General features: G+C 49.2%; 1 protein-coding gene, 2 non-coding genes and 1 pseudogene across 3 annotated transcripts in view; 2 read left to right on the top strand and 2 right to left on the bottom strand.

The window, feature by feature from the left end:
• LOC120381687 overlaps positions 1 to 15,346 on the bottom strand; it is a 377,258-nt pseudogene that overhangs the window by 203,815 nt on the left and 158,097 nt on the right.
• The window catches only part of LOC120381683 (zinc finger protein 850-like), a gene marked incomplete at its 5' end in the record, with an annotated part of 218,952 nt that overhangs the window by 108,663 nt on the left and 94,943 nt on the right, over positions 1 to 15,346 (top strand). Inside the window, one exon of the mRNA XM_039499809.1 lies at positions 1,965 to 2,383. Coding sequence (XP_039355743.1) covers positions 1,965 to 2,383 — 419 coding nt within the window. The remainder of the gene's footprint in view (positions 1 to 1,964; positions 2,384 to 15,346) is intronic.
• TRNAG-UCC lies at positions 7,768 to 7,839 on the top strand. The gene has a single exon. It is a non-coding gene; the product is annotated as a tRNA-Gly (tRNA).
• TRNAV-AAC lies at positions 9,223 to 9,295 on the bottom strand. Its single transcript has one exon. It is a non-coding gene; the product is annotated as a tRNA-Val (tRNA).

Genomic DNA, 15,346 nt, shown 5'->3' with positions numbered 1-15,346 from the left:
TTCGTCAGAGGATGGAGATGGATGGCAGGAGAGAGATCACTTGATCATTGCCTGTTAGGTTCACTCCCTCAGGGGCACCTGGCATTGGCCACTGTCGGTAGACAGATACTGGGCTAGATGGACCTTTGGTCTGACCTGCACGGCCTTTCTTATGTTCTTATGTTTGTATCACCTTTGTATTGTGAGTTATAGATATGTAGGGTATATCTGTATTTCCAGACTTGTGCAGTGTTTCTGGGTGACGCCCCCAGACATATTGGGATCAACATTGCCTAGCCTGTTTGATGGCCCATTCAGGGTCATCATCTGTACAATGAGCCCATGGAAAGGACCAAGGGGATACACCTATTGAGTCAGCAAGACATGCCGGGGTATGCCTGTTTACTGAGAACTCCAAGGCTTTTCCATGCCATGTGCTGTGAATCTTGTGTTTGGAACACAGGAAGTACAGGCCACATGGCAAAAGGAATATAAAGGGCAGCTGCATCATCTCCATTTTGTCTTCAATCCCCCTTCCTACCTCTGGAGCAACTTCTCTACAAACTGAAGCCTTGAACAAAGGACTGAATGACCCATCCAAACTGTGGATGTGTTCCAGACGGACTTTCAAGCCAGCAACTCACCAATACTGCTAAGAACCTGATATATCCATTTTGGAATGTATCTGACTGCGTTCCCATTTAACTTCTTTCTGTCTTTCTTTCATTTAAACCTTTAGTTTAGATGCTAAAGGATTGGCTGGAAGGATGGAATTTTGGGTAATATCCAAACCTATACTGACCTGGTGATGTGGGTGACCCTTTGGGGTCAGAGGAACACTTTGTTTATGTGAGCAGAGTTTTTAAATAACCTCTCACTGTACTGGACCTAGCTGCTGATTAGGAGCCAGAGAACTGGGATGGAATAAAGGGGGCCGTGTGATTTCTTTTTTCAGCTTCTCGATTACCCGTGTGGGGGATCAGAAGCACAGTTTGTGACTGGTCGGTGAGTTTAACTTCAGTGTTTACCAGCAGTTTTGGGAGCATCTGCTCTCCCTTTTTCAGCCTGCCCTGATCTTGGCATTTTCAGTGAGAACTGCCCCTGGCCCACCAGGTCACACTAAGCACTGAAGTTAAATGAATAGAATGTTTTTTTTATGACCAAGTCTTATGAAATCAACTGAATTCCTTTGTTTTCTTTCTTCTGTGCAGGGTTTCTAGTTTTCCAGCATGATGTGATCTCCCAGCTGGAACAAGGGGAAGAGCCATGGGTCCCAGACCTCCAGGGTTCAGAGGAAAGAGAGATCCTGAGATCTCCCTGCACAGGTGAGGAAACATTAAACCACCTCAGAATCTGTAAGTGCCTGAAGGAAACATCTGGGATGACCAACAAAGCCCTTGGGGAGGTCTCTCAGTTCATTATTGTCCCTTGCAGGGGTCATATCCTCAGGGTAAATATAGTTCATGGCTTCCTATAGATCCTAGCAGACACCAGGCAGTAGCTTCCTCCCTTCCCCCTGCGTATTTGGATGGGATGTGAAGGCTGAATTCATCCCCCTCCTCTCTCCTATTTGGGGGAAGAGTTTGGGGGAGTCAAACTCCCCTCAGTTCCTGATTTTTATTTGACCTGTCTTCAGCACTTGTTTTTGTTTGGTCTTCCCCTTTCCATTCCTGTCTGAGGTTTCTGTCTCTTATCACAGCAGGTGATGCAATGGCATGTGAGAAAGAGGAGCAGAATTCTCAGCCTGAAATTGTTGAGCCAGTGGGTAAAAACAGAGCATTATCTCAAAGATTGAAAAGGAATGTGTCCAGAAGTCATGAGCAGGGAAAATCCTGGGAGATTCAGCACAGACCAAAAACAGATCAAGGAAACCAGCCAGGGAAGAAAGTGGATAAATTTATTTCCTGTTGGGGAACTCAGAAGGTCCTCATGGAAATCACAACACAGCAGGATATGCTCAGGCGAAAGAGAAAAAATACATGCAGGGAGTGTGGAAAAACCTTCTCTCACAGCTCAGCCCTTTCTGTACATCAGAGAATCCACACAGGGGACAGGCCCTATGAATGCACTGAGTGTGGGAAAACCTTCAATCGCAGTTCGCACCTTATTAGTCATCAAACAATCCACAGAGGAGAGAGGCCCTATGAATGCCATGAGTGTGGGAAATGCTTCACTAGCAGCTCAAACCTTTCTCAACATCAGAGAATCCACACAGGGGAGAGGCCCTTTGACTGCAGTGAGTGTGGGAAAAGCTTCACTAGCAGCTCAGACCTTGCTCAACATCAGAGAATCCACACAGGGGAGAGGACCTTTGAATGCCGTGAGTGTGGGAAATGCTTCACTAGCAGCTCAAACCTTTCTCAACATCAGAGAATCCACACGGGGGAGAGGCCCTTTGAATGCCGTGAGTGTGGGAAAAGCTTCACTCAAAGATCAGTCCTTTCTAGACATCAGAGAATCCACACAGGGGACAGGCCCTATGAATGCACTGAGTGCGGGAAAACCTTCAATCGCAGTTCGCACCTTATTAGGCATCAAACAATCCACGAGGAGAGAGGCCCTATGAATGCAGTGAGTGTGGGAAATGCTTCACTAGCAGCTCAAACCTTAGATTTAATTTACCTTGGTTCCTCAACTGTTGCTACAGCTCTAGTACCCATCAATCCAAAGACTGAGAGAAATGGAGAGTTCCAACCATTGTCCTTTTAGTATCTTATTGTTCCTCTCTGTTTTTTGTGCTGGCCTTTCTATTCTATCATTTTCTGCCTTTGTTTAGTTGGTAACAGTTGGTTTCCATCACTCACGTTTGTTTGTTTAAATCTCTATCCGTTGTTAAATAAATTTTTTGCTTGTTCGATAACTGTACTCAGGTGGTGTGTGAGATACAGTAGCAATGGTCCGCAGTAAAACTAGTAATCTGGGATACTTGGGGAAGAGAGGTTCTGGGATTTCACCGAGTATCTGGTGATCCGGGCTGGACCCCAGAGGGGGACACATTGAAGGAACTCAAGGGTTAAGGTGGCTGCTGTAGCTCAGAGGAGGGTCCTTGAGTTCCAGCAGGCTGGTGAGTTTGGTCACTAACATCCAGCTGCCAAATGCAAAACTCCCTCTTCCTTGTGGCAGGTGGCAACAAGGAGACTCACAGTCCTCAGCACCCTGAGAAGGGTCACAACGTGTCTCTGTGTTGATCCACCTGTCAAGTTCACACAGGGAAAGCTCCCGATAGCACAAAACTCTGCCCTATGAAATCATGGAACATGTGCTCTTTGCTCTGTGAAAGCATGTAAAGAATCCAAGCGCTGGAGGACAGGGCTTGGGTCCAGAGTGACCTAGACAAATTGGAGGTTTGGGCCCAAAGAAATCTGAGGAGGTTCAACAAGGAGAAGTGCAGAGTCCTGCACTTAGGACCCAAGAATCCCAGGCACTGCCAGAGCCTGGGGACTGACGGAGTGAGGGGGGATTTGATAGCAGCCTTCAAGTACCTGAAAGAGCAGCAGTGTGGGCTTTCTCCTTGCCACTTTTGCTGGGCTGGGCAGGCATCCTGGAGGCCTTTCTAGAAGAGAACTGGGAACTGAGTTAGAAAAACCAATGTGAAAACCAGAACCTCAGGTTTAGACTCATTTATTTATAATATTAAATCTTCAATTCTAGTGTCACAGTCAATACAATTTCTTCAGCCTAATAGTTGCCCAAAGAGAAACTTAACTTCTCTCCAAAGGGAGTGGAGAGAAAACACTTTTCAGAGTCCAAGAGAGACAAGGCAGGTGAGGGTAAGAGCTTGCAGCGGACCAACCACTGTTGGTGAAAGAGACAAGCTGTGGAGCTAACCCCACACACTTCTTCAGTTCTGTGTAGCCTGGAAGGTCGTCTCTTCCATAACCAGCAGTTAGAACATAAGAACAGTCACACTGAGTCGGACCAGTTCATCTAGCCCACTCTCCCGAAAGTGGCCAATGCCCGGCGCCCCAGAGGTCCCCTGGGACCAACATGGATACAACACCACCACAAACAAGGTTAAAAGTCAATGCACATGGAGAAGGATCTTGTGTTTCATTCCTTATGTCCTAGTCCCATCATGTGGCCATTTCCTTTTCTTCCTTTCTGTTAAAAGCTTTGGTGTTTTGCACAGAAACATTATTTCCCCAGGAGAGACCCAGGAGTGGGGGCTGCATTCCTGTGCCAAACAGTCACTGGAAGGGGGCAGACAAAGGCCTTTAGGACGAGGCATCCGTCACTGTCAAAAGATCATCTCCCTCCTGCAGGTCACTGGCAGCCTGAATTTGTTCCTTATCCTCCCAGAGTCTGGGGGCTGGAATCAGCACTACCCAGCCCCTCCGTGTATAGCAGGAACAAACACAAACTTGGTCTTTAAAACAAGCTGTCCCCTTCCTTCTCAGGGAAGATTTTTCTGTGATTGAAGTTGAGCTTCAGTTCCCCTCTCCTAGGGGCGGGGCGGGTGTGGGGCCAGCTCCCAGTGAGATCTGATTTCACCTTTGCCCCCTTTCAGTCACTCTGGGATCCTAACTCTGCTCCCAGCTGTCAGGCAGCTTCTAGCCCATCCACCCTGCTCACTAACTCCGTGGTCATGTGTCACCCCCTTTGCCAGCGCACAGAATCTGCAGGAAAGCTACTCCTGCCAGACGCATTGGTGGTATAGTGGTGTGCGTAGGTGTCTTCCAAGCAATTCATCTGGGTTTGATTCCCAGCCAATGCAATAATGGCTTTTCTCTTCTGTTGTTTCCTCATCTGGAAGTGGTTTAATTTCAGTCACATTGTGTTACAATCACATTATCTATAGAATGAGACAATAAATGTGTCAAAGTCCAGCAGGTCATACAGGATGGAGGCACACAAGGGGCTGGAATGTGTCATCTGAGAAAGACAGAAAACTTGGAAACCTGCATCTCCCATCCCCTGGGCTTGCATGTTATGATTCCAGCTCCGTGAGCTGTTTGTAGGATGTTCCGGCATGATGGGGACATGAAGTTTTGAGTCAGTTTTTGCTCCTGCAGTTTCCTTTGCTGTTATAATTATAATGACATGAACAACAGGGAGGCAAAATAAACATAAACCCCAAATTGCAATACAGGTGGGGAAAGAGACGATCACGGTTAAGCCAAACACATCAAAATAAAAGTTAATACTAAAAAAGGGAAGGGGGGAAGAGAACAGGTATTTGGAGAACCCATTGATATTTCAATGCACATTGTTAGAATCAAAGTTCAGACTTGACACTGGAAAACTACCTGTCTCTCTGAACACCTGTGATGAGCAAGATGGAGTTGGGACACCTGTTCTGCTTCAATCATTTATTGTCTCTCTGTTCTCTCCTTCTTCTCCCCGCAATTCCTCATCTCCAATGTCTCTGCCTTTCTCCTCTTGCTCCCTCTCCCCTGCCCTTTCCCAGGAACTCTCAGTCTACAGCATTTAGGACAAGCCAGAGCTCCCATGTTCTGCACATGAGCCTGTGTCAGAGGACGTGTGACCCAGGTCAGAACCAGTCACCGGATCAATATGACTCTTTTTGAGCGACTTCTCTGCCTGCTCTGCAATTTACATCTCCCCTCTTCCCTCCACCACCCACAAACAGGGTGGGGTACAGCTCTGACAGAGTCCTAACAGGAGAAATTTCAGCCCAAAGACAAATTTGTGTGAATTGTTGAGAAATGAAGAGCCCCCCAAATCCTCAGAACTCTAGTGTCACCCCCATGGCACCAGCACAGGGAACCCAGTGAAATGGGGTTACAGAATACAAGGGGGGAGGCAGCAGGGAGAGAGGTGACAGGGAATCTCTCTTTTTCTTTCTCTCGTCACTTTCTGTTCTTCTCTTTCCTTCCAGGAACTGCAGTCACAGCAGGGAGGGGTTTGTCTCCGTATCTGTCACGGAGGTGGTGGAAGTGATGGATTCTGAGACTTCCTGCAACCTCCGTGACTTCTGCAGTGGCCACAGTGGCTGACTCCAGGGCCACTCAATCAACTGGCTCCAGGGACCACCCAAGCAGCGGCCAGTGCGGCTGGCCCGGGGACCACTTGACCAGTGGTCCCGAGGGCAGCAGGAGCAGCCACAGCTTGGTGGCCTCTGGCAGCACTTCTGGGGTGGCCAGAGCAGCAGCTGGCCCCCTGGGGCTCCCCCCTGCCCCAGCAGCAGCTGGAGTGGCAGCGACTCTCAGGGCTTCTCCCCTGGTAGCTGGTGCTCATTATCCATCAAATAAATCAACACGCTTCCCCCTGCAAGTGGATTTAGCCCGGGACCCTCAGAGTCAGCAGCTGTTACGCCCCCACTGAGCTCTCTGGTCAGGTGTCCAAGTGACGGGAGCCTCCGATGTAGATCCTAAAATAGCGTTTTTGAACCAGGGGGGCTGAAATTTTGGACCAGACATTGTAGCGCCTCTGTTATTTTACTGAATTGCTTCAAAACAGCAAGTGTAGAAAGTCTCCTAAGTGCCAGGCTCTCTGCCATGGAAACAGCTGCCCCTGCTCTCCAGGAGTCTGTGCGTTCCACCCAGCAACGTACACACCTGCTCCGCACTGAAGGGGGGTCAGACAGTGACGGTAACGCAAATCTTCAGACTATTAACCCAGGTCCCTTTCTTTAACCCAGGACATGCCAGTCACCTGTTAGCCATGGCGTTATCTTCACCTTCAAATACCTCTCAGGACATTTAACAGAGGGAGTGAACCCCCCCAAATGGCTCCCTGTTGAGGCGTTGTACCGAACCTGCCCCTGTAGACTGTCTGGTTTTATACTCTTAGAGCTTTTTCTCTTCTAACCCCTTATCCCAATCTCTGGGCCAACCTCCGCATTTCAGAATTTAGAATTTACTCTCATCACCCTCCTATGGCACTTTCCATGTGAATTGGGCAAAGCAAGTGGGGGAAGCTCTGTGGCTAATGAAAACCAACACTCTGGGTGAGGCCTGAACTCACACCCACAGCTGTATTTCCCCCTGCATGAGCCACTATAGGTGCTTCTTAGACAAACTTGGGCTGTCGGTGGTTATGTGTGTCTGTGCTTCACCACTTTGGCTGCTCTGTGAAAAGCTGATGGTTCAAACAGAAGCTGGTGGGGTTTTGTTTTGTTTTAAGCAATTAGAGTCTAGTACATTTTAACAGGCAGAAAATGTCCTATTCTGGTCTAGCCCCATTTGACTCCTTCTGTCCATCTTCTTCCTTCGCCCTCAGTGTCTTTCCTTCCCCATTGGGGACATACAGAGATGAACCCCAGTCAGTCTGTGTCACAGAGAGTCTGTATCTCCTAAGGAATGTGGGTGAAGGATTCCAGCTGAATTAACTCCACTCACCTGGGTTAGAAACATTTGTTTCTTTCGAGCACATAGTGGGAAATGGGACATTAATTCAGACCCAGGAGGCAAGGCAGAGGCTTCATGCTCTTGATCTCCATGAAGGGAGAGAGGATCCCCAGGAAGGAACAGAGCTTCCTTTAGATTCAAGCTGGGTCTCCTGGAAGTTGGAAAAGACCCTTGTTCACTGAGGATCTCATGGGATCGTGCTGCTCCAGAGGCTCGAGAGTCCTGGGTGCAGGGAGGGTGTCACTGCACAGTCTGAAATGGAAGGGAGGACCCTGGAAGGGAAGGGGAGGAACAGAAAATGGAGAGGAATGAAACAGAATAAACATCTCTTCTGTCTCCCATCCCCAACCCAGCAAGAACTGTTATCAGTGGGGAAACTCCCCACGATGAATGGCAGAGACCACAGAGACATTCGCCTCATGCTGAGAAGTAAGGTGACCAATCACCAAGTGTGAAAAATCAGAAACTTTCACCAGATGCATTGGTGGTATAGTGGTGAGCATAGCTGCTTTCCAAGCAGTTGACCTGGGTTTGATTCCCAGCCAATGCAATGATATGATGATTCCTCCACTGGGAATTGGTTTAATTTCAGTCATGTTGTATCAGTTTATCAATGGAATGAGAGAATCAGTGTCCCAAATCCCAACAGGTCATTAAACACCCAGTGGAGGAAGAAAGGGGTGGGACTATATAATGAGCAGTTGGAGTCATCCTGGTATTACAATGCTTGGTTTATTTTTTTTTTAAATTCCTTTACTTCCCTCTCCCTTTTAGACTCAGAGCCTTTAAGGTCAGAAGGGACCAGTGTGATCATCTAGTCTGACCTGCTGCACCTTGCAGGCCAAAAGACCCCACCCACCCACTCCTGGAATAGACCCGGGAGAGGAGGCAGCTCTGTGCACTGCCCCTACCCCAGGCAGCACATGGAGGCCCTCTGCTCCTCCCCACAACGGGTGTGCAGAGATGTGCCAGCAGCACTAAGGTGGCTCCCTGCCCATTCTACATCCGCCCCTCCGTGCCGCTCCCAGAAGTGGCTGGCATGTCCCAGCATCCCCTGGGGTGGGGGGAGTGTCTCCACGTGCTGCCCCTGCCCTGAGCACCAACTCTGCAGCTCTCATTGGCCAGGAACTGTAGCCAATGGGAGGTCTGGGGGCAGCGCCTGCAGACAGCAGCACATGGAGATCCCCTGGCCCCACTCATCTAGGAGCTGCTGCCAGAGGGTTGTGTGTACTGGTCACTTTGGGAGCTGCACCACCCCTCCTGCACCCCACCCCCACCCCCAGCGCAGAGCCCGCACCCAAATTTCCTCCCAGTGCTTTGCTTGTCGTCCTTTCACCAGAACCATCCTTCTTCTCCTGGGCTGCAAGTAGCCATCCCTGGGAAGCCAAGAGGCAGGCACAGGATTCTGCAAGGTACGTGTCCCACAGCGCCGCGATGGACGGTGCGATGAAGGTAAGTCTTCCTGAGGCACAATGAACTGCAATGCAGCGAACCACTGGCCAGGCGGTCGGGGCGAAGGGCATTCACTGGAGGTACAAGCTTGTGAGTGACTCCTGAACACAGGGCCCCTTCCCCTTTTAAGGACCTGCTCCTCATGGCCTGCGACTAGAGATGACTTGGCTGCATCTGGTGGGTCACACTCCACCTTGGGCAATGTCCATGCTCTGGGTGTGTGATCGCTGCCTAATGAGAGTCCCAGACACCTTGTCTATCTAGCAGCTCTTCTGCTCTTCCAGCTGTTCAACCAGCCCCTTCATCCCACAAGCATTGCAGGAGGGGGAGGGGGGAAGCCACTTCACAGGCATTCAGAGAGGGAGAGGAGACAAAAATGGGAATGGGGAAAGTATAACAGACCTATTGAGCAATAAAAATCACTGCTGCTCCTACAACAGCAGGGACAGGCCACTAGGAGTTGGGAAAAATTAAGCCATCATGTTTCTGCCTGGTTTTGAACCAGGGACCTTTTGCGTGTTAGGCAAACGTGATAACCACTACACTACAGAAACTCTATTGCAGGGTTCTGCCCTTCCCTTCATAAGAAAAGAAGAATGGCCAGACCAAAGGTCCATCCAACCCCATATCCTATCTGCCAACAGTGGCCAATGCCAGGTGCCCCAGAGGGACTGAACCTAATAGGTAATGATCAAGTGATCTCTCTCCTGCCATCCATCTCCACCCTCTGACAAACAGAGGCTAGGGATACCATTCCTTACCCAGGCTGCCTAATAGCCATTAATGGACTTCACCTCCATGAATTTATCTGCAAAAATAATGAGGAGTACTTGTGGCACCTTAGAGACTAACAAACTTATTTGAGCATAAGCTTTCGTGGGCTAAAATCCACTTCATCAGATGCATACAGTGGAAAATACAGCAGGAAGATATATATATACACAGAGAACATGAAAAAATGGGTGTTGCCATCCGCACTATAATGAGAGTGAGCAGTTAAGGTGAGCTATTATCAGCAGGAGAAAAAAACCTGTAGTGACAATCAGGATGGCCCATTTCCCACAGTTGACAAGAAGGTGTGAGTAACAGTAGGGGGACAAATAAACATGGGGAAATAGTTTTACTTTGTGTAATGACCCACCCACTCCCAGTCTTTATTCAAGCCTAATTTAATGGTGTCCAGTTTGCACATTAATTCCAATTCAGCATCTCTCGTGGAGTCTGTTGTTGAAGGTTTGTGTTGTAATATTACTACTTTTCGGTCTGTAATCGCGTGACCAGGGAGATTGAAGTGTTCTCTGGCTGTGTTTGAATGTTATAATTCTTGATGTCTGATTTGTGTCCATTTATTCTTTTATGTAGAGACTCTCTGGTTTGGCCAATGTACATGGCAGAGAGGCATTGCTGGCACATGATGGCACATATCACATTGGTAGATGTGCAGGTGAATGAGACACTGATGGCATGGCTGATGTGATTAGGTCCTATGATGGTGTCCCCTGAACAGATATGGGGAGAGAGTTGGCAATGGGCTTTGTTGCAAGGATAGGTTCCTGGGTTAGTGTTTTTGTTGTGTGGTTGCTGATAAGTATTTGCTTCAGGTTGAGTGGCTGTCAGTAAGCAAGGACTGACCTGTCTCCCAAGATCTGTGAGAGTGAGGGATTGTCCTTCAGGATGGGTTGTAGATCCTTGATGATGCACTGGAGAGGTTTTAGTTGGGGGCTGAAGGTGACGGCTAGTGGGGTTCTGTTACTTTCTTTGTTGGGCCTGTCCTGTAGTAGGTGACTTCTGGGTACCCTTCTGGCTCTGTCAATCTGCTTCTTCACTTCAGCAGGTGGGTACTGTAGTTGTAAGAATGCTTCATAGAGATCTTGTAGGTGTTTGTCTCTGTCTGAGGGGTTGGAGCAAATGCGGTTGTATCTTAGAGCTTGGCTGTAGACAATGGATTGTGTGATGTGGTCTGGGTGAAAGCTGGAGACATGTAGGTAAGTACAGCGTTCAGTATGTTTCCGGTATAGGGTAGTGTTTATGTGACCATCGATTAGCACAGTAGCGTCCAGGAAGTGGATCTCTTGTGTGGATTGGTCCAGGCAGAGGTTGTAGGTGGGATGGAAATTGTTGAAATCATGGTGGAATTCCTCAAGGGTTTTCTTTTCCATGGGACCAGATGATGAAGATGTCATCAGCGTAGCACAAGTAGAGTAGGGGCATTAGGGGACGAGAGCTGAGGAAGCGTTGTTCTAAGTCAGCCATAAAAACGTTGGCATACTGTGGGGCCATGTGAGTACCCATAGCAGTGCCGCTGACTTGAAGGTAAACATTGTCCCCAAATGTGAAATATTTATGGGTGAGGACAAAGTCACAAAGTTCAGCTGTGACATTATCGGGGATACTGTTCCTGACAGCTTGTAGTCCATCTTTGTGTGGAATGATGATGGAGCGTCTACATAGCCAGACAATCCTGCTGTCAGGGTGCCAATGCCTGAGATGATGGGGCATCCAGGATTTCCAGGTTTATGGATCTTGGGTAGCAGATAGAATAACCCTGGTTGGGGTTCTAGGCTGTCTTATTGCCAAGAGACGGAGAAACTCGGCCAGCCGCAGGGGGTGCATAACACCGCCCTAGTGTGGGGGTGACAGCGCCTCCAAGATCCTGACACCCCTATTGGTTCCACTGCTGGTTGTTTTCCTTTTCCGGTGGGACTTTGGGCAAGTTGCTCCCCCCTCTAGGGCTCCGTCCCCAGCAGGCAAATGGGGATTTCGTACCTTCCCGCTATTGGAAAGTGCTGGGAGAATCCCCCAGCCAAAGCTGCTCTGACAGCGCTAAGCAGCATCTGACCATTCAAGGCCGGAGTGCGCTGCCCAGGAGGAGGAGGGTTTGGCTCTGGGGTTTCACTTCAGCCCAGTCTAGAGAGAGGGGCCCAGCCATGGGGTTTGGCTCAAGAAGACCAAGTCTCCAATTTGTTAAGGGTGTTTTGAATTCCAGTCCTGAGCTCCAAAGGGCTTGGTGTCATTTGCACATTTTAGAAGCAGGCTCTCCACTCCATTTTCCAAATCATTCATGAAACTATTGAATAGTACTGGACCCCGGACTGATCCCTGCCGGACCCACGAGGTGCCCCCTCTCTGTTGGGCAGCCAAACCTGGAGAAGGGCCCTTGGAGTCTGGGCTTTCAACCAGCTCTGCACCCTTGTGACACTGATTGAATCTAGACCTCATTTCCCTTGTTTGCTTGTGAGAATGTCCTGCGGGACTGTGTCAAAAGCCTTAGTGACCCCAAGATAGATCCCATCTACTGTTTACCCACCTCCACTAGGCCCGGAACCCTGCCAAAGAAGGAAAGAGGATTGGTTTGGGATGATTTGTTCTTGACAAATCCATGCTCACTTGTCCTAAGAACCAAATTCTCCTGTAGGTGCTGCTGACAAACTGTTTAAGAATGTATTGCAGTATCTCTCCAGCTATGGAAGTGAGGCTAGCTAGTCTGTAAGTCCCAGGGGTCTCTTTGTTCCCCTTTGAAAGATAGGTCCTGTCTTGTTCATGGATGGGAAGATGTTCTTTTTCAGGGATCTCAGATGAGAAGTGGGGCACAACACCTGGTTTGTTAAGGCCACAAAAATGGAGGCAGGTACCTCTTCTCTCCTGCTGGCAAAGAACCCCAGGTACCTAAAAGACAGGGACTCACACCCTGAATGGGCTTTAGAAAAGGCAATGGTTAAAAAGTTTGGCTGACCATTTCTTGTTTCCGCAGACTAGACATTTTAGCAAACTTTAGAATTCCTTGGTGTTAAACACCGTGAAACGCCCCTTTCTCCTTCACAGAGGGCTTTATCGCCCCTTATCTCACTCAGGCTCACGACTGCGCAGAGTTTGAGAACTGTCCCTGTTCCCATTGGGCAGATGGGGAGGAGCCTGAGGTATAGAGAAGGGAAGTGACCTGTCACCAGATGGATCAGACTGAACAGGTTTCACATCTCGAGGAGGCTCTTACCTTCTAAACAGGGATGGCTGTTTTCTAGTAAAATCACTAAGAGGGAAGGAGAAAACTCGAAAGAGGTTCCTCCTGGCACTCACGTCCGTGAACCCGAATACTCCCTCAGTCCTCAGAGAGAGACCTGGAGAAGGAGACTTGCTGCAGCAAAGCCACAGGGGTCTCTGAGGTTTCCCTGGCCCCTCGCCCCTGTCCTGCCTGGCTGATGTCAGCATCTCTCTGTGAGGTCACCACCTCCCCACCACCTTGGACCAATAGGCTGAGGTCCTGCCAAAGGCCTTTGTGATGTCACTGCCACACCCCTCCCTTGCTGTGCCAATGTCCTGCCCCAGGCCAGGCACTTTGGAGGTTTGAGCTACTCCCTGTGGATCACCCCACTCAAGGAGCGTTCGTTCTAGGCAGCAAGCCGGCTAGACAGGGAAACATCAGATGCTGCTCCCAATGCTACACTCAGTTTTTCAGAAATGAGTTGACTTTATGGCCAGAAGAGACCATTAGAGCATCTAATCTGACCCCCTGCATATCACAGGCCTCCTGTATGACACAAGAGCTATTTTGGGGGCAAATACATTCCAGAAAGGCATCTAGTCTTCATGACATGACATCAGGAGTTGGAGAATCCATCACTTCCCGTGGTAGCTTGTTCCTGTGGTGAATCATCCTGACTGTTGAATATTTGTGCCTTAGTTGTAATATGAATTTGTCTCTTTTCACCTTCCAGCCATTGGGTCTTTTTATGCCTTTCTCTGCTTGATTCAAGAGCCTTTTAATACCCAATCTTTTCTCTCTCTGAAGGCACTTCAACACTTCAATGAAGTCACCTTTCAATCTTCTTTTGATAAGCTAAACAGGTTGAGCTCTTTCAATAGCTCACTAGAAGGCATTTTTCTCCAGCCCTCAGAACATTTGGTGTCTCTTTGCTGCCCCAGCTCCAATTTCACAACATCTTTTTCAAACGAGGACACCAAAACTGGAGGCAGTATTCCAGTATCAGTCTCACTGATGCCGTGTCACCTCCTGTGACGTTATTGACATAATCTGTAACCGTATAGATCACCGTTGTGACTGCTGTTCTATTTGTAGCCAATATTGTAGAAAGGTTGTCGCGTAAAGGGTCTATGGAGAGGTTCTGATTGGCTGATTATAATTATGCTATTTCTAGATGTGTATCATTTTTATAGTTGACGTTATGAATTCCTGCCCATTTCCCCACTGGCTGGAGCATGGCTAGAGTGTGTCTGTGGTTAATGATGTTGCTGTAGATTGTTCATTTCCTGCCTTGGCGATTCAGACAGTCCCTTTTCCCAACATATCTCCAGCACATCATTAGTTCCAATAACAGGGGCAGCTTTTCTCTGGGGCACTGAGATTTTTTGGGGAGATGGTGGCTCCTTTCTTTCCTCCCCTGGAGTAAACTCAGCCTTTTATTCCATGGTTCATGTTTTATGGAATAACAACATCAGCCTGAAGAAAGAGGAGAGTGAATATCTCACTGCCAGGGCTGAAGGTGGCCATGTCTCCTCTGTTTGACAGTTACCATTGCAGGAGAGAAGGTGTCACTGGAATCGGATGCCCTGGCTCAGACAAGAGACACAGGGAGGTTTTGCTGTTCATGGATCCATGCAAAGGACATTGTGTCTCTGTGTGAAAATAGGGAGGGAAATGAAACACCCGCCTGGTGGTGCCCTAGGCGGAAGGGACCCGTATCGGATTGGAACAGGACACGTTCTCAAGCAGCATGTTTCTTACTCTGCCCATCTGTCAGGTTTGATGATTATCAATGGAAATATTTTGCCATTGGGTCGTGTGTTTACACAGAAATTGACATTTACCAACAAACACGTAATTCTCCCAGTCCTGCCTAGCCTGCCGGGGGGGAGTGTAGAAGGACAGAGTCACTCTGCCCAGAGCCCATGCCAGGCCTGGGCTCTCCATGCTGCCCACTTCCCACAACGCTGGGATCCTTCCCTGACCTCCCCTCAGACCTCTGCCCCCCACCCCCACTGCTGGGCTCCCCTCCCCACACTGTCCAACTCCCCTGCTTCCAGGATCCCTCCCCACTGCCCTCCTCCCCGCTGAGCAAAAACTCGACATTATTCCAGGGCTGCCCACAGGATTCAGGGGGCCTGGGGCAAAGCAATTTTGGGGGCCCCTTCCAGACAAAAAAGTTGCAATACTGTAGAATACTGTATTCTCGTGGGCAGCGGCGTAGCCAGGGTCTCACATGAGGGGAAGCGAACACATAAAAAAAGGCACCACCCAACATATCAAATTACTAATTACATCCGCTCCCTCCCACTTCCTGCCCCCTTCAGAACTCCCACCCCCCCCACTCCTTATCCCCTGACTGCCCCCTCCTGGGACCCCGGTCCCTGACTGCCCCCTAGAACCCTACCTGTCCCCTGACTGCCCCGACCCTTATCCACACCCCTGCCCGCAGACAGACTGGCAGGACTCCCACACCTATCCAACCACTCCCCACCCCCTGACAGGACCCCCAATATACACCAAGACACACCCCGTAATCCAAAGTGTGTGGGGGGGCAGGGCGAGGGACCACGCACTGCTCCTGCCATTGAGGGTACATGGGCAGCTGCTTCTGTCCTAGCACCTG

Source organism: Mauremys reevesii, linkage group 14, assembly GCF_016161935.1.
Source record: "Mauremys reevesii isolate NIE-2019 linkage group 14, ASM1616193v1, whole genome shotgun sequence".
Classification (NCBI taxonomy): Eukaryota; Metazoa; Chordata; order Testudines; family Geoemydidae; genus Mauremys; species Mauremys reevesii.
This window is presented reverse-complemented; position numbering and strand designations above follow the sequence as displayed.